The sequence below is a fragment of the Schistocerca serialis genome, chromosome 8 (genome assembly GCF_023864345.2).
Source record: "Schistocerca serialis cubense isolate TAMUIC-IGC-003099 chromosome 8, iqSchSeri2.2, whole genome shotgun sequence".
Lineage (NCBI taxonomy): Eukaryota > Metazoa > Arthropoda > Insecta > Orthoptera > Acrididae > Schistocerca > Schistocerca serialis.
Window position 1 is genome coordinate 559,356,840 of NC_064645.1, and position 19,516 is coordinate 559,376,355.

Genomic DNA, 19,516 nt, shown 5'->3' on the forward strand with positions numbered 1-19,516 from the left:
TCTCTCCTGAAAGAATCTTGAACTCCAAATGTTGCAGTATTTCAAAACAACACTGATTAGAAGCATTTACGTAGGATATAATTTCAGTCAAGTTGCTGCCATTTGCTTCTATCTTCACACCCAGATAAGTGAAACATTCCACTCACTCAAAACCCATTCCATCAAGGATTACTGTGGTACATAAGAGTTAATTTGTACCATTATGCACATACTTGGTCTTTCCTTCATTAATTTTCAAGCCCATCATCTCTACACTTTGTAGATCTCTAATGTTCCACTCATTAGGTCCAAATCATCTGCGTATCCCAACAGCTGTATGGACGTATCATAGATAGTATTGCATACCGAATTAACGCACCACTTTTTCGTGTGCAAATTGAAGAGTAGGCCATGGTTTGATGAGAGAACAGCTGCAGTCCTGATTGATGAGAGTATACCTGATTTGAATGTCAACGGCTTCTCTAACAACATTGTCCCAATATTTGTAAGTCTACGCTAAAATCCTCGTACGTTCATCTTCCATTGCACGATTCTCTGACAAATAGTGCTCTGCAACCACCAACTTCTTGTACATTGATCAAGTGTGCCGCTGGTGTTCTCAGCACTGACCTTCAAAGATGTGCACCTTTTGACCAATATATGTCTTGCCACATTAGCACAGATCTGATAAAACCTGGCCTTCCACAAACAGTGGTCATCTTTGACACTCCCTAATAATGCCCATGTTTTATTGGGTAGACAAAAGACAGTTACATGGTGTTTTTTCAGTACACACCCGACTTTTCCAGATAGTGTGCCTGTGTACAGTATAAAGGCTGTGACTATCTCTTTGTCCATGATTTACTCATCTCCACAGGTTATACTGTAGTGATGAGGTCAAGAGAGTGTTTAAGCTGCTATTCTGAGTATCCATTTTTTCGGAACACAGTTTGGAGGTGTTCCAGTTCCTGGGACAGGCTCCATGCATCTGACATGGTGAGTGCAAAATGTTTTTAGTACACCATTCCTCTGTGCAGTGGTGGCAGCTATCTGTGTAGAAATACAGGTCAGTGTGCATTTCATTCCAATACACAACATGGCCCAGGGTGCCACTTGACCATGATGTCCAGGAATAATAGTCTTCCTTCTTTTGTCTCCATAGTCAATCTGATGCTGCCGGATATGGAGTTCAGATGTATAAGGAAATCACAGAGTTTGTCCCTTCAATGGGGCCAGATGATGAAAGTATCTGCCACATAACAGAAAGGCAGTTGGGTTTCCATTTGGATAATGTCAGGGCTTCTTCCTTGAACTGCTATACACACAAATTTGTAAACATTGGCAAGAGGGGGCTGCCCACTGCGACTCTCTCCATTAAATAGAAAACAGTTTAGGACATGCTTGAAAATGTATGTCATCTTCTCATCAAACTCCTGACCAATGAGTTCTAGGGTCTCACACTGAGAGACCCATGTGAACAACGAGACAATGTCAAAGCACACCATTCATATCCAAGTCCATCAGCCTGACATCGGTGGGGCGTTTCACAAAATTCACTGAATTCCGAACGTGATGCAGGCATTTATCCACATAAGGACTTAGTATGTGTGTGGTGTATCGTGGCCGTTTGACACTATGGACCAGCAGCACATCCACAGACTGTTTACGAGCAAATACGCCAGTAGAAACTGAAGAGTTACACAAATTTGTGTTTTGGTACTAAACTTATACAAGAGAAATGAGAATGGGAAAATCGATATGAAAAATAGGTCTGAAAAGAAGTCAGTGCTGAGCATTTCAGATAGAAACAAAGTACACAATAGAAAATGGACATCCACTGACTACTGACAAGAACAGGAAGGATCAAAAAATTTTAATTTCTGGGAGGAGCTAGATGATACACTGCAAAGCAGACCACACACACACACAAGTGAAGATACTCTTAGCCAATTATAATCCACAGACTGGAAGAGAGGGTCAACATAAGGAAGTAGAAAGAATGTACCCAACACACTGGATGACAAACCAAAAAGGGGAAATGTTGGATGAACTGTAACAGCAACATAAAATGAGAGTGATTAATACTTCAGAGACAAACTATGTAAGAAAGAGACATTGGCAAGCTCATGGGAACCCCGCATCGACCAAGCAGCAAACAGTCTGAAGAACACAATCTCATCAGCTCGCTACCTCACAGACATCAAGCGCCATTGAATTCTGAACAAAGGCAGACAAAGCCAAACAGAATAGAGGAACCCAGACTGACAGAGAAATTACGACAGAATCAAGACAGATACAAGAAACGAATACATAATGAATGAGAATACATGAAGCTGAGCACAGGAAATGTGGGTGAACTATGGGGAAATGAAGAAAGAAAAGAGGAAGCACTTTTAATGTTACAAGGGCGGTGTGGAAGCAGTAGAGAATTGTAGGAAAGCCTGAAGCAACAAGAAGAACACAGAAAAATGTGATGAAGTCTACCTAGGAGTGAGGGAGAAAGTGGCCAGAACAGTAACATGAGCCAGAAGGAGAGGAAGAAGCAGGCATTGGAGAGATTGAGTAAAACTTCAGACTTTTTCAGGAAATTCTAAAAAAAGTCTGACAGGAACAGGGAGAGATAACTGTCTAGGAGAGATAAAACAGAGGAATTGGCTAACTGAAGGAGAATTGTAGGGTACTTCCAGACTAGTCACGACCTACTGAATTGCACACCACCTGAAGACGAGCTAAAATTGAGGTCAACACAGATCATGGCTTTAACCATGGGCTTTATTGGCCTAAAGAATAACAGGTAACTGGATAAGAGGGGATAACAGCTGAGGTGATAAAACAGAGAGGCAACAAGGCAGTAAGCAAACAACATAACAAAGTTCACTTGAAACTTCTGGGGTGATAGGCCGTGATCAATGTATAAAACTTTCTCCTAAAATTTCATCTCTGACTGCGGGAGACATCTTCAGAGGTACACAGCAGACTGCAACAAGAGCTCGAGGGAGTGCCAGATATATAGGCACCACAATCCATCACATGACTCCAGCTACGAGATTATCTCTAGCAATGCCAACATTCTCAATCAAAAGTAATTGGTCATCATTCTTACAATGCAACAGTGACATCCAAATTTTATATAATTTAACACATGCCTTTTTTTCTGTTAAAATTATTATGGTGTTTACAAATTTCAACAGCCTCTATACATGCGAATATGATAATGCAATGTTTTTGATATAACGCTCATCTCACTGAATTTTATTTCATCATCACCCTCGTGATAAATATATCCCACTATGGCAGCAATTCCTCTTGTGTTCAACCAGGCAGGTGTTAACATCTTTTCATGGTGCCAATGTAAACCAAACCACAACTACAAGAAATTTTATATACACCCGGTGTAGCCAAGGGCTGTCATGTACCTTCTGCCGGTCTTGAACATTCTTTTATCTTCCTGGTGGGTCTAAAGATAGTTTCCACACCATACTTGCTCAACACTTTCCCAATGCAATGTGAATCTTAACAGGAGGAAAACCTTCCTCTTGGGCTGCCGTTGTCCCTCTATCTCAATTCTCTACATAGGGTGAAGTGCTCCATCTACACTCATGCTCATAAATTAAGGATAATTGCAGAATGTGGTGCCCCATAACGTGGCACTACACAAACTGGTACTAATAGCATAGGCATGTACAGAACACACACGACACAGATCTGTAAGTCCACGGTATTGGTGATAAGTTGAGAAAACCGTCCTGAAACACATGGGCTACAAAATGCCACTGTTTCCTGCGCATGTACCCCGACATCAATATGGGATACGATCACCACGCACACATATACAGGCCACCCAACGGGTTGGTATATTCAGGATCAGGTGGTCGAGCAGCTGCTGGGGTATAGACTTCCATTCTTGCACCAGTGCCCATTGGAGCTCCTGAAGTGTCCTAGGGGTTTGAATATGTGCAGCGATATGTCGACTGAGAGCATCCCAGACATGCTCGATGGGGTTTAGGTCTGAAGAACAGGCAGGCCACTCCATTCGCCTGATATCTTCTGTTTCGAGGTACTCCTCCACAATGGCAACTGAGAGGGCCCGTGTGTTATAATCCATCAGGAGGAAGGTGGGACCCACTGCACCCCTGAAAAGGCAGACATACTGGTGCAAAATGAAGTCCCGATACACCTGACCTGTTACAGTTCCTCTGTCAAAGACATGCAGGGGTGTACGTGCACCAATCATAATCCCACCCCACACCACCAAACCACAACCTCCATAGAAGTCCCTTTCAAGGACATTAAGGGGTTGGTATCTGGTTCCTGGTTCACGCCAGATGAAAACCCGGCGAGAATCACTGTTCAGACTATACCTGGACTCGCCCATGAACGTAACCTGGGACCACTGTTCCAACGACCATGTACTGCGTTCTTGACACCAGGCTTTACGGGCTCTCCTGTGATCAGGGATCAGTGGAATGCACCTTGCACATCTCCGGGTGAATAAACCATGTCTGTTCAGTCGTATGTAGACTGTGTGTCTGGAGACAACTGTTCCAGTGGCTGCGGTAAGGTCCCGAGCAAGGCTACCTGCAGTACTCCGTGGCCGTATGCGGGAACTGATGGTGAGATATCAGTCTTCTTGTACTGTTGTACACTGTGGACGTCCCGTACTGTAGTGACTGGACACGTTTCCTGTCTGCTGGAATCTTTGACATAATCTTGAGATCACACTTTGTGGCACACAGAGGGCCAATGCTACGACCGGCTGTGTTTGACCAGCCTCCAGTCACCCTAGCATTCTATCCCTCATAATGTCATCAATGTGTGTTCTTTGAGCCATTTTCAACACACAGTCACCATTATCACATCTGAAAACGTCTGTACACTTACTCACTGCACCATACTCTGACATGCACCAACACACCTCTGCATATGTGGACTGCTGCCAGCGCCACCATGCGATGTCTGCAGGTCAAATGCACTGCGTGGTCATGTCCCGAGGGGATTTAACCCCGCAAACCGCCCACCAGAGTGTTGTTTCACCATGTATCAGCATTATCCTTAATTTATGAGCGTGAGTGTAGCTCTTGTTAGAATAACCATTCTTCTTGAATGTTCGCTATAGATGTTCAACCTCATCTTTTAAATAAATTGGTTCACAAGTTTTGTACGCCCTATCTACTAAGTTTTTAATCGCACCTCTTTATCTGGAATGGTGGTTATAATCTTTATGAATGCATCCATCAATATGGGTTGAGTTGGGTTGTTTGGGGGAAGCGGCCAAACAGCGAGGTCATCGGTCTCATTGGATTAGGGAAGGATGGGGAAGCAAGTCGGCCGTGCCCTTTCAAAGGAACCATCCCAGCATTTGCCTGGAGCAATTTAGGGAAATCACGGAAGCCCTAAATCAGGATGGCCGGACGCAGGATTGAATCGTTGTCCTCCCGAATACGAGTCCATAACCATCAATATATGCATGGCTTTTCTATATACCCTGTGGCCCAATGTCTCATTCCCTTGTTTAATAAAAGACATGTATTGACCATTATTCTCCATTTCCACAGTAGACTGGATTTTTGGACTGATACTATTGAGATGTATCAGGCACGCATCCAATTCCTCTGCACTGTAAGTCCATACCACAAAAGTATCACTAATGTATCATCATCATCTGGTTGGACTTTTACTGATAGTCTGCAGTGCCCATTGTTCAAAGATCTCCACAAACAAATTGTTCACAGCTGGATTAAGTGGACCGCTCATAACCACCCCATCAATCTGTTCACAAAAACCATTGTTGTATTGAAAATAGGTTGACGTGTGGTAGGGTCTGGAAAACTACGCTATATCTACTGGAAAAATATCATCTGTGCACGATATATCTTTGTTCACTGGAAACATTAAGAGAAAGTTTCATACTTTGATGATAGTCTATCAGCCCAGAAGTTTCAAGTGAAGTCATTACTGGCTGCGAAAGCCTACATTGTTTGAACATAACTACGATTATTTGGCAGCTTTGGAGGATGAACAAGTTACCTGAGCGATGGACGAAAGTGATCATAGTGAAAATACCTAAGAAGGACAAGAGGGGTGAAGAAAAACTACAGAGGAACTCTGCTACTAGCAATCAGCAACAAAGTGCAGTTTCAGAGGAAGAGAAAGTACAGTTGGAGATTATCAAGCAGCCTTTAGACCAAAAGAGTATTGGAAACAACAGATAGGACCAGAGGAAAGACAGAAGGTAAGTGGGCTGTTCATTGACTTTCAGCAAGTCATCTCCTTTATTCCTAAATAATTAGGAATAATAATAATAATAATAACAATAATCAGAAGAAGATGAAGTCGGAAATGGTTATTAAGAGGTGTACATTGTAACAAAAATGACACCCTTCTATTGTTGTTGTTTTTGTCATTGTAGTCTCCTCCTCCTCACCCCCCCCCCCCCCTCCCCCCCAGTGCAAAGAATGGATTGATGCAGGCTACTCTATCCTGTGCAAGCCTCTTCATCTCTGAGTAACTAGTGCAACTTACATCCTTCTGTGTGCGCTTACTACATTCATCTCTTGGTCTTCCTCTACGATTCTTACCCCCCCCCCTCCCCCCACTTCCCTCCAGTACTAAATTGGTGATCCCTTAATGCCTCAGAATGTGTCCTACCAACAGTCCCTTCTTTTAGTCAGGTTGTACCACAAATTTCTTTTCTCTCCAGTTCTATTCACTACCTCCTCATTAGTTACATGATCAACCCATCTAATTTCAGCAGTCTTCTGTAGCACAACATCTCAAAAGCTTCTATTCGCTTTTTGTCTGAAATGTTTATCATACATGTTTCACTTCCATACATGGCTACACTCCATACAAATACTTTCAGAAACGACTTCCTGACTCAAATCTATACTTAATAGTAACAAATTTCTCTTCTTCAGAATGCTTTTCTTGCCACTGCCAGTCTACATTTTATATCCTCCCCACTTTGACCATCAGCTACTTTGCTTCCCACATAGCAAAACTCCTTTACTACTTTAAGTGTGTCATTTCATAATCTAACTCCCTTAGCATCACCTGATTTAATTCAACTACATTCCATTATCTTCATTTTGCTTTTGATGATGTTCATCTTATACCCTCCTTTCAAGACACTGTCTATTCCGTGCAACTGCTCTTCCATGTCCTTAGTTATGTCCGACAGAACTACAGAGTCATCAACAAACCTCAAAATTTTTATTTCTTCTTCCTGGACTTTTAATTCATACTGATTTTTTTTCTTTTGTTTCCTTTACTGCTTGCTCAATATACAGATCGAATAACATCCGAAATAAGCTACAATCCTCTCTCACTCCCTTCTCAACCAATGCTTTCCTTTCGTGCCCCTCTACTCTTATAACTGCTGGCTGATTTCTGTACAAATTGTACATATCCTTTTGCTCCCTGTACTTTACCCCTTCCACTTTTAGAATTTGAAAGAGAGTACTCCAGTCACATGTCAAAAGCTTTCACTAAATCTACAAATGCTATAAATATAGATTTATCTTTCCTTAACCTGTTTTCTATGAGAAGTCATAGGGTCAGTACTGCCTTGTGTGTTCCTACATTTCTCTGGAATCCAAACTGATCTTCCCCAAGGGTGGTGTCTACCAGCTTTTCCTTCTCCTGTGAAGGATTTGCCGTAGTATTTTGCAACCGTGACCTATTAAATCGATAGTTTGGTCATTTTCACACCTGTCAGCACCTGCTATCTTTGGAACTGGAATTACTATATTCTTCTTGAAGTCTGAGGGTATTTCACCTGTCTCATACATCCTCTCACCATATTGAAGAGTTGTCATGGCTGGCTCTCCCGAGGCTATCAGTAATTACAATGGAATGATGTGTACTCCCAGGACCTTGTTTCAACTTTCGGCTTTCAACACTTTGTCAAATTCTTCATGCAGTATCATATCTCTCTTCTCATCTTCATCTATTTCCTCTTTCATTTCTATAATGTTGCCCTCCAGTACACTTCCCTTCTATAGACATTCTATATATTCCTTTCACTTCTGTTTTCCCTTCTTTGCTTAGAACTGATTTTTCATCTGAGCTCTTGATATTCATGCAGGTGGTTCTCTTTTCTCTAAAGGTGTCTTTACTTTTCCTGTAGGCTGTATCTATCTTACCCCTAGTGATATTGCTGCTTCATCCTTGCATTTGTCCTCTAGCCATTCCTGCTTAGCCATTTTGCACTTCCTGTCAATCTCATTTTTTTGACATTTGTATTCCCTTTCACCTGATTGATTTATTGCATTTTTATATTTTCTCCTTTCATCAATTGAATTCAATATCTCTTGTGTTACACAAGGATTTCTACTAGCCCTCGTCTTTTTACCTACTTGGTCATCTGCTCCCTTTACTATTTTGTCTCTCAAAGCTACTCATTCTTCCTTTACTGCTTTCTTTTCCAGTGTCCTTGTCAGTCATTATCTAATGGCCCCCCCTTAAACTTTCTGCAACCTCTGGTTCTTTCAGTTTATCCAGGTCCCATCTCATTAATTGTTTGCATTTTTGCAGTTTCTTCAGTTTTAATCTGCAATTCATAAACAATAAATTGTGGTCGGAGTACACATCTGCCCCTGTAAATGTCTTACAATTTGAAACCTGGTTCCTAAATCTCAGTTTTGCCATTATACAATGAAACTGAAACATTCCAGTGTCTCCAGGTCTCTTCCACATATACAATCTTCTTTCATGATTCTTAAACCAGGTGTTAATTGTGATTAAATTACGCTCTGTGCAAAATTCTACCAGATGGCTTCCTCTTTCGTTCCTTTCCCCCCAATTGTGATTAAATTACACTCTGTGCAAAATTCTACCAGATGGCTTCCTCTTTCGTTCCTTTCCCCCCGGCCCATATTCACTTACTACTTTTCCCTCTCTTCCTTTTGCTACTACTGAATTCTAGTGCCCCGTGACTATTAAATTTTCATCTCCCTTCACTATCTGAATAATTTCTTTTATCTCATCATACATTTCCTCAATCTCCTCCTCATCTGAGGAGCTAGTTGGCATATAAACTTTTACTACTGTGGTGGGTGTGGGCTTCGAGTCTATCTTGGCTACAATAGTGCATTCACTATGCTGTTCATAGTAGCTTACCCATGTTCCTATTTTGTTATTCATTATTAAACCTACTCCTGCATTACCCCTATTTGATTTTGTATTTATAACCCTGTATTCACCTGATCAGAAGTCCTGTTTCTCCTGCCACCTAACTTCACTAATTCCCACTATACTTTAACCTATCCATTTCCCTTTAACCTACCTGTCCGATTAAGGGATCTGACATGCCACGCCCCGATCCATAAAATGCCAGGTTTGTTTCTCCTGATAACAACATTCTCCTGAGTAGTCCCCACCCAGAGATCTGAATGGGGGACTATTTTGCCTCCGGAATATTTTACCGGAGAGGACGTCATCGTCATCATTTAACCATACAGTAGAGCTACATGCCCTCAGGAAAAATTATGGCTGTAGTTTCCCCCTTGCTTTCAGCCGTTTGCAGTACCAGCACAGCATGACCATTTTGTGATGTTACAAGGCCAGACCAGTCAATCATCCAGATTGTTGCCCCTGAAATTACTGAAAAGGCTGCTGCCCCTCTTAAGGAACCACATGTTTGCTTGGCCTGTCCCCAGATACCACTCCGTAGTGGTCGCACCTATGGTAGGGCTATCTGTATCGCTAAGGCATGCAAGTCTCGAAAACCTATCTGAAATCACATTTAAATCCATGATCAGCAAGGTCAGAGAGCACGTCCTACCAGTGGGCTAAAAATAAATGTTGAAATACAGATACACGACAACTACTCTACGAGTCTCTAAAAACATCAGTCACTACAAATACACCTAAAGTAAGTAAAAACAAAAACAATGTGGAAGAGTAATTCTGGTCAACTGTGAACGATGTAAAATCTCATAGTGAGATAATAAGACCATGTGACTGACTAGTCAACAAGGCTGTTCCCTGACGGGGTGTGCTGGCACAAACGGCAAGGTGCCAGATTCTCTCATGAGGGGCAGGCTTTCACTTCCTGCCCGTCCACTCTGTGTTACACATCACACAGTTTTCCACAACCCCTTATGTCAAATTCCAAGACAGTTCAGCTATAAAGGATACATCTAATTTCCTGCTTCTTACCTTACCAATATGAGATTGTGCTCCGATTCTAATGACCTTGTCATGAACGTAATGATACACCCTCATCCTCCTGGCTCATAATGCGCGATAGTAACACTCATCAAAAAATGTTGAGATAAGCTCTTCTTAACACATTTTATTCACAAGTATGTTTTGTAAATACTTGCCTTAGGATAGTGATATGCTTTGTTTAATGTATTTGCTGGTTTCACCATCTCCAAGTCATTTATAATACATCTGTCTCCTCTTACATGATATTCCTTTCCTAATAATTTTTTCATTACATCTTTGCATAACAATATGAAAAGTAAACTTAGGAATGTTGGATACATCTGTTGTAATCAGACACTACTCACACATCTTAGGAGTTTAATTATAATGGTATTTGAGTGAATGTGTTTACAAAAATTGGAAGGAAAAGACAGATTGCTACTTACCATAAAGTTGACATGTTACACTGTATAGACAGGCACAATTAAAAGACACTTACACATTTTCTCTCAGCCATTGCCTTCGTTATTCACATAAGCAAACACATCTCGTGCACACATGACTGCCATCTCCAGCAGCTCAGATCAGAGTGCAACTGTCATGTAGAACGATAGCAGCACCTGGAGTGGGTGGGGAAGGGAAAGGGACAGCAGTGTATGGATGGGGAGAGAAAAGAGCACTGGCAGATTGTGCAGGGACTAGCCTGCCAACAGACCCAGTGTTAGGAGGCTGTGGAGTAGGGAGATGAGGAAGGAGAAGGGGGTGGTGAGAAAAAGGAACAGACCGAGGATAGAGTGGGACACACAGAGGGTGGGAGACAAAAATAGGGAAGAGATGATAGCACAGAGGGGGTGGAAACATACGGGGAGGTTGTGGGGACAGTATGTTACCACAGGGTGAGGCTGGGATAATTTCAGAAATGGGGAATGTGTTTTAAGGATAACTCCCATCTGCAATGTTTAGAAAAGCTGGCGGTGTAAGGGAGGATCAGGTAGTGAGGCAGCCTTTGAAATCATGCACGTTATGTTCAGCTGCATGTTATGCCACACGTTTGATCTACCGTGCTCTTGACAACAGTGTGGCGGTGGCCATTCATCCTGGTGGACAGCTGGCTGGCAATCATACTAGTGACTGCAGTTGAGCTGGTATACGATATGGCTCCTTTCACATGTGGCCCGGCCTCTGATGGGGGTAGCATAATATGTAAACTGAAGGAGGTGGAGGTGGTGGTGGTGGTGGTGGTGGAGGAGGAGGAGGAGGGAGGGGGGGGGGGGGGAGGAAAGGAATAATGATGTCAGCTGCATTGGGACATTACATGGAATCAGCAGTTACGAGTGAAAACATTTACCGGGCTAGCATAAGCCCGTGACAGGACTGGAATATGAAGTGCTGGGTGGATGGATTGGGCAGGTCTTGCACCTGGATCTTCCTCAGCGATATGATCCGTGTGGCAAGAGCCTGGGATAAGGAGTAGCCTAGGTACGGACTAGGATGTTGTGGAGGTTGGGTGGGCGACGGAACACATTTTAGGAGGAGTGGGAAGGATCTTGGGTAGGACGTCCCTCATTTCAGGACATCACGATAGGTAATCAAAACACTGGCAAAGGATGTGGTTCAACTGTTCCAGCCTGGGATGGTACTGGGTGAGAAAGGGGGCATTCCTTTGTGACTGATTCTTGGGGGTGTGAGGGGAAATGGCACTGGACTTTGCGGACTGGGTCTGGAGGATAGTGCCTGTCTGTGAAGGCCCCGGTGAGACCCTTAGCATACCGAGCAAAGGAGTTTGTCACTGCAGATACGCTGTCTCCAGGTAGCCAGGCTGTATGGGAGTTATTTGTTAGTGTGAAAGGGATGACAGCTGTAGAAATGCAGGTACTGCTGGTAGTTGGTTGGGTTTAATGTGGAGAGAGGTGTGAATAGAGCCATCAGAGAGGAGGAGTTGAATGTCCAGGAAGGTGGCACGCTGTGGTGATGAGAACAAGATGAAGCAAATGGGAGAGAAGGTGTTGAGGCAGTGAAGGAATGAAAAAAGGGTGTGTTGGCCCTGAGTCCAGAGCGTGAAGATATCATCAATGAACCTAAGCCAGATTAAGGGTTTGGTGTTTCGGGAGGCTAGGAAGGTCTCCTCTAGATTGCCCATAAATTGGCTGGCATAGAAGGGGGCCATGCGGGTGCAAATATTATTTCTTCACTGTTGTAAAATGTACCTGCAACCCTCTGAACCCCCTTCTGTGTTTAGAAGGGAGACAGCCTTGGAACTGGTTTTTCATTTTTCTCCCATAACTGGTGAGTGCCACATTAAGGCAAGCAATCTGTGTTCCCTAACTGTTATCAGATAACTCTAATCAGGTAATCAGTATCACCAGTTCAGTAATTTTTCAAGTGTCTGTACTGCTCTAATCACTGGAAGATGAACACAGAAGTCTATATGAGTACTACAAGTATTATAAACAGCCTACCCTGGAGGGACCCACACACCAGCATAAAACTAGCAACTGGGATGCTATGGAAACCCCATATCTGCTGTTCCACCTCAACACAGATTCACCTCATCAGTATGCTGCCAACATGTTCCATTACTGCACTCGCCACTAGTAGCTAGGAACTCTGTTCAACAGGCAACAGAGGTAGAACTGTGTGTCTTAAATACCTGCACCAGCAGCAAATACCTTGAACTCTACCGACTCCAGGGGGCTGAGAAGTGGGGAAGTTTGTGTTCATTTCACAGGTACAGTCTATACAATGGGTGATGTCATTTGGATGCACAGTAGAATGTTTACTACAATGTTCATGACTAATTACAGTACTCAACCAAAATATGATTAGTGTGTAATATGTTCATTCCAATTCATGAGCACGACAGCAAATATTCAATTATTTTCCCCAGTACATATGCTTTTTGAACTGATTTTACCTTGTAAGGATACTATTATGGATACCTTCACTAAAACTCAGTATGAACAGCCAATTTCCAGTGGTTGCAGTATCACTGATATGAAGGAACATTTTGGACATTACTGTTTTTGTGCCAAGTGTCATGTAAACACAGGTTGACTGCATGCACTTTTGAAACTTTGGAGTGTGGCCACTGAAATCTTGTTGTCAAAGAGGAAGGTCAGCAGCCCACGAGCACAGATAGTTTGAAAATGATAACTATTTGAGATATCAGAGAAAATGAATGTTGAAATAAAATAATCGTGTGACACAAATTGTGAAGGTTCGTGGATTATGAGCAGTTTTAAGATCGTTGAGTGATGTGCATGTGGCAAACTAATTACTTTAAAATTGACAGTGCAACAGTGTACAAAAGTTGGACGATGATGATGGAGTCCCATACTCCTTTACAGAGCGTAGGGGAGCGACGTGGGAGACCCGCGCCGCCTTACTAGGCAAGGTCCTAGTGGAGGTGGTTTGCCGTTGCCTTCCTCCGACCGTAATGGGGATGAATGATGATGATGAAGACGACACAACAACAACCAGTCATCTCGAGGCAGGAAAAATCCCTGACCCCACCGGGAATCGAACCCGGGACCCCGTGCTCGGGAAGTGAGAACGCTACCGCAAGACCACGAGCTGCAGACATTGGATGTAATTCTCAACAATTTCAGGTGAAGTAACTAAATAACTGTTTGCCTCCATAGCTGAAAGGTCAGCATAGATGGCTACCATGTGGAGGACCTGAGTCCCATTCCCATACAGCAAAGGATTTTTCCCTGGTGGGAATACTAGTGTGGGGTGCGATCGGGCTTGTGATGCTGAACTGAGGAGCTACTATACTGTGCAGTAGTGGCCCCAAGATCTGGAAAGTTTGCAAAACAGCTTGGAGAGTGGTGTGCTGATGACATGCCCCTCCATACCACACAACACCACAAGGCAGAGGATGACAAGTAGTCTGTAGACATCCCTTTGGCCTTTACTGCTTGGGCAACGAGCCAATTTATGTGGCTAAGCAAGATGAGATAATCGACAGAGAAAGTGATCAGCATTCATAATATATGAAAAAAATTAACTGGGTGATTAGCATGCAGAGCTCAGTGAGACAATATGCACCCAAAAAGGCATCCACAATCAGAGTGGATGTGGCTCTGCACACACCATTTGTTGTGGGCTGAGTAACAGAGGTAGCCATGCAAGCATGCGTTAGACAATAAGAGAGGGGTGGTAATGGGCCACAAGAGGGCTACGCTTAGCTACCCACAGCGCCACCAGCTTTGAAGTACTGCCGCTAGATGTTGTCGCTCTTTGAGCCTCTCCTATTGGATCATTCTGAAAGTATGAGAAATTCTGGTTACTAGCGTAAGACGAGGTTGCTCTAAAAACACATGGTCGAGATTTACTGTGCTCACTGGCTGTTGGGGACAACGAATGGAGGAAAAGGTTCCCATGACTGGCCAGAGGGGTCAGCTAAAATGCTGAATATAAGACGTGTCAATAAAAAGGGAACTCATTAAGATATGGAAAGCCAGTATCACAAATAAAAGGAGAAAATTATAAGTGTGAGGATTTAGATGTGCCCTTGATAGGAGTAGAGTTTACAAGTTATTTTATGTTAAATGTTTTGTAAATAGTATGAACTTTAAGAATTATTAACTTGATGACACCTTTATCAGTTTTTATAAACATAGTGTCTACAAATAGGTCTCTTCGAGATCTACCAGAAAATCAAAACAGCCTATTATAAACAATACCAGTTTTGAAATAAAGGCAGGGATCTGTATTCCACATGATAAACCAGCGAATTTTAGTCATATGATTAATTAATATATGGAAAGTAGTAGCAGTATTGTAAAATAAACATAATTAGCGAAACATGACAACACTTATTGTTAACCATTTATATTCTAACAATATAACAACAAACATTTTCCATAATAGAATTAGAATTTATGAGAAAACTAGTGAATGTAAAGAAAAATTGAAGGCAGCCTTGAAAATCTGAGGAAATTTGTATGCAAATTCATATTTGTAATTCTGGCAGTTTGCAACTGAGGAATTTCAACTTAAATTTTAAGTGAATGGGACTTAGAGCTGTTGTGAGATTTTGGAGTGCATGAGATAGGGCTTGTTTAAGTTCTCACATTGGCATAATAACATTCAGTATTGGCAATTCATAAACTTGTTACTGTGAGAAAAACAATAAATAAATCCTTTTTTTTTTTTTTTGATAAACTTTAACCAATGACTGTAGTGACCTCTTTATGCAAATTCTTGCCTACATTTAGTTGGAAGTTCTTTTTTTAGTTGAGTATTTTAGGTGGATGTGATGACTGACTGGTTGCCTGCTACACTTAAACACAGCCATATATACATAAAATATCAAACCATTCACTGTGGGCCTTGGTAATGTGCTACTAACTGGAACATTGATAGTCCGTTCAGAAGTGCTGGGAGCTCCGAGCTAATTCAGTTACTTTTTAAGAGACAATTTTAGTTCATCTTTCAATCATCTTTGTCCAACCTTGAGTGAACATTATTCTTCAAGAAATTGATAAAAAGAAGGTGGGTTTTATGTATCTAAGAGTCCCTCGTTCCCTAGTAATAATGCAATTTCTATATCAATCGACATAAGTGATCTCCCTACCCCGGCAAGTAATAAAAATACTGTATACAAACAACATTCATAGTATATATTTTTAAAAATCTACCCATGAAGCAGTGCCAGGAGAACACACACATACAAGAAGGTTTAGCTCGTGCAATCTTTTGGAGCCATTGGCTTCTTCCTCTGGCAGAAGAGTTGAACGTAATTACCCCACCTGTCTAGTTCAAAAACTGATTTCCTGGGCCATCACATCCAATCCTGGTACTGCTGATCCCTCCAAAAAACAACTTTGGAGCACATTGTCACTTGGTGTTATCCTGGTCTTGAATGTATTAATCAACTACTTTGACAAGACTTTTACTTCCTAAAATCATGCCCTCAAATGAGATCTATTCTGCCTGAGATATGCCCACCACACCTAGAGTATCTTTTCATTACCCTCCCAATCTCCACAGTATCCTTGTCAGACCCGATGCTCCTTCTGTATCCCTCCTCCCTACCCTATGGCTCCTACACCTGTGACCTACTCCACTACATGACTTGCCCTATGCACCCTCCTACCACCACCTATACCAGCACTGTAACTGGTAAAACAAATACTATCAAAGGGAGAGCCACCCGTAAAACGAGATGTCATACCAGCTGTTATGTAAACACTGTTCGGCCTTTTACACCGGCAGTTATCAGTCGGGATAAATGGGCATAGGCAGAGTGTATACTGGCAAAGCACAATAGCCTGGTGCAGAGCATGCTTTACAACATGACAGTCGTGACCTTGGTGCCCGTTTCACCACACGTACCACCTGAATTCTTCCCCCACACATCAGTTTCTCGGAACTACACAGGTGGGAACTAGCACTGCAACATGTCCTTGGTTCTCGCCACCCACCTGCCCTTAATTTATGTCAATTCCTTCTGTCTCAGCATTTTTTCACAGTAACTACTCCTTTCTTCACCGCATTTTAGTTTTCTAATCTTTCATTTTTTGACCTGTCTATTTTTTGCCATCCCCTCCCACTTCTGTTACATACAATGCACTTAGCTTATCATGTTATTTTAACTGGTGCACAGTGTTTTAGTAGTAAACTCAGTCTTGCATATTACACTGTCTTCCGTCTTCAAGCTCCCAGGTTTTCAAATCTCATCTGGTGCAGACCCCAACAATCAGTCTTTCCTTCGCTTCCCATCTGGTAAGTCTCCCTTATTCAGGGTTCTGGGTGACTTTTCCGAACAGTACCTGTTTTCCTAAACCTCTCCAGTCCTTTTCACCCACCCCTCGTTCTTACCCTTAAACTCTTCTGCTGGAAGGAGGAGCTACTGGTTCCGAAAGCTTGCACAAGTTAAATCTTTTTGTGTATATGTTCTCCTGCCGCGGCTTAGTGAGTAGATTTTTTTTTTATCTTTCCAATTACTTCATATTGTAAATAATTATTTACATTGTTATAGTAAATATTATGATTAATCGTAACTATAATGACACCTCTGTTTTAAATCTGTCCTCATTTACTTCACATTCCACACATTGTGTGTTGGTTTGATCTGTCCCACATTTTAATGTTCCACTATTAATTCCTATTCTATTTCCCTTTGGTACTGCAGCAGTAAAAATTGCTGTCTGTGAATAGTGTTTTCACAATCCAATGAGGTCAACAATAACCAATTTGCCACAGATATTTATAATTTCTACTTTAAGTAAAAAAATGGCACATACCATGTACACAATAAAGTACATTTAAAGCCATGCAGTATAATGTACACTTACATTTCTATTTCTGGTGGCAGCAGACATTCTGGTCAATTAAAAACCTGAAACAGAAATAAGATAATTTATAAGGTGCTAACAGACAAATGATTTTCTTTCAATATTGCTTTTTCTCATAAAAACTAAATTGTTAGAACAATATCTGGGATTTTATATAATTTGGTGTGCAATACAATCCTCGATTTAGAAAAATTTGACAATGGCTCCCAATTAATCGACATCAATCAAATCGACAAAACAAAGCAGGTTGTCAAAAAGAGAACAACTGGTGAGAGATGCCTATGACGTAACTGTGTGAAATGACTAATAGAAGAGGGCTCTCTACAGTGAGGTTATCACAGCCCTTCTCAGAACATTATTCAGATAACTGAATAAGTACTGTGCCTAACTTTGAGGGGCAGAGAAGCAGGCAGTGTTGTGTTGTGTTGGGTAAGAGAGATGGAAGGAAGATTAGGTTTTAACATACTGCTGATGAGGTCATTAGAGATGAAGCACAAGCTTATATTGGGAAGGAAATTGGCTGTGCTCCTTGAAAGGAACCATCCCAACATCTGCCTTAGTGATTTCGGGAAATCATGGAATATCTCTGTCTGTACAGCCAAACCAGGATTTGAAGCAATTTACTCTCGAACCACAATCCGATATCTTACCACTGCTTGGCTACCTAGCAAGGTGTGCGGGTGGGGATGGCCTAATGCTTCGGGGCAGGACTTAAGGCTTCACACCACAGCACAACCACGCGTATGATCACCTCTGGAAGCAAGGCACTCCCAAAAGGGAGCATGAACACACTTGTGCCAACCTTGTCACCTAGTGGACCATGATGTACAGGTACTTGATATAGAAAGTGGATCCCTAAATTCTTCAAGTGTTTACATAGTTTTTCCATCTGTATGCAGTATTCAGCCCCAGTGAATAAATAAACCTTGCTGCATGTTTAGGCTCTTATGTTGTGTTACAGTAAAACAGGTACACCATCAAGTTGTTTACTAGAGAGTAATGCTCGAGACTGGGTAGGATTTGCCATCTAATTAAGAAGGGTGCACTTCATAATTTACTGAGGAAAAAGAGTTCACCAAACACATTTTCAATATTCCCACAAATAACATTGGCTTAGTACAGAGAAAAGGACACCCCTCCTGTTGGAGTGCAAAACAGGAACCAAGGAGAGAGTCTGCAAGTCACTCAGTTTTGTTTTCCTCCAACAGTGTGGCCAAGTAGGAAAAGTTTCTTGGCCTTATCAACCTGCACTGAATTATGATCTGTTTGAAGAGATTGCTGGGGGCTTGCAGCCACTAACTGATAACTTAAGTCATTTCATGACCGCAAATATCCACCACAATGCCATCTACTCCGAATGAGAGCTCTCACCTTGGGCGCCACCCGCTTAGGACAAAGGCCACCTGGCTTGAAGGGCAGTGCCCAGATCCCCAAAATGACAGGCAAGTGCTGGGAGATTACAGTTTAGCATCGACAGTGCGATCCTCGAGTGGTCGGGCATACCCGCCGTACAGACACCCAACGAATTTCCTCGTAGAGCCTGTACAGTCTGTAAAAAAAAATTTGGAAAGCTGGAGGTCAAACCAAGATGGGGGAACTGAACATAAGTTAACTGAAATTTATGGTGTACAATGAAGGGAACAAAGTGGGAAAACCACAATTTTCATCTTACAACTGAGATGAGTTGTCAGCAGCAAATCTGTCCTAGAGAATAAGTTTGAGAAAAAATGTAGTCTGACAGCAAAACTGCAGCACAAGAAAGGTAAGAAAAAAAGCACACAAACACGCATGAAATCAGTGGAAGGAGTCGTCATGAATTTGAAAGTACTACCAGCAGCCAAGTTAACACAATGACTGTGAAAAGGGAGTTAAAAAGAATGGGGATACACTGGTTGAGCAGCTCCTCATAAACCGCATATTTCTATACTCAATGCTAAACAACACTTGAGGTTGTGTCGAGAGCAATGCCACTGGACAGTAGGTTATTGGAAATGAGTGACCTGGACTGATGAATCACACTATACCCTGTGGCAATACAATGGAAGAGCTTTTTGACAATTGGAGAATGTTACTGGGCTGGA

The 19,516-nt window shown here is 42.1% G+C and overlaps 1 protein-coding gene across 1 annotated transcript in view; it reads right to left on the reverse strand.

Moving 5' to 3' along the window:
• LOC126416074 (putative helicase MOV-10) overlaps positions 1–19,516 on the reverse strand; it is a 341,495-nt gene that overhangs the window by 286,722 nt on the left and 35,257 nt on the right. Inside the window, exon 2 of the mRNA XM_050083555.1 lies at positions 17,436–17,479. Coding sequence (XP_049939512.1) covers positions 17,436–17,462 — 27 coding nt within the window. The 5' untranslated portion in view covers positions 17,463–17,479. The remainder of the gene's footprint in view (positions 1–17,435; positions 17,480–19,516) is intronic.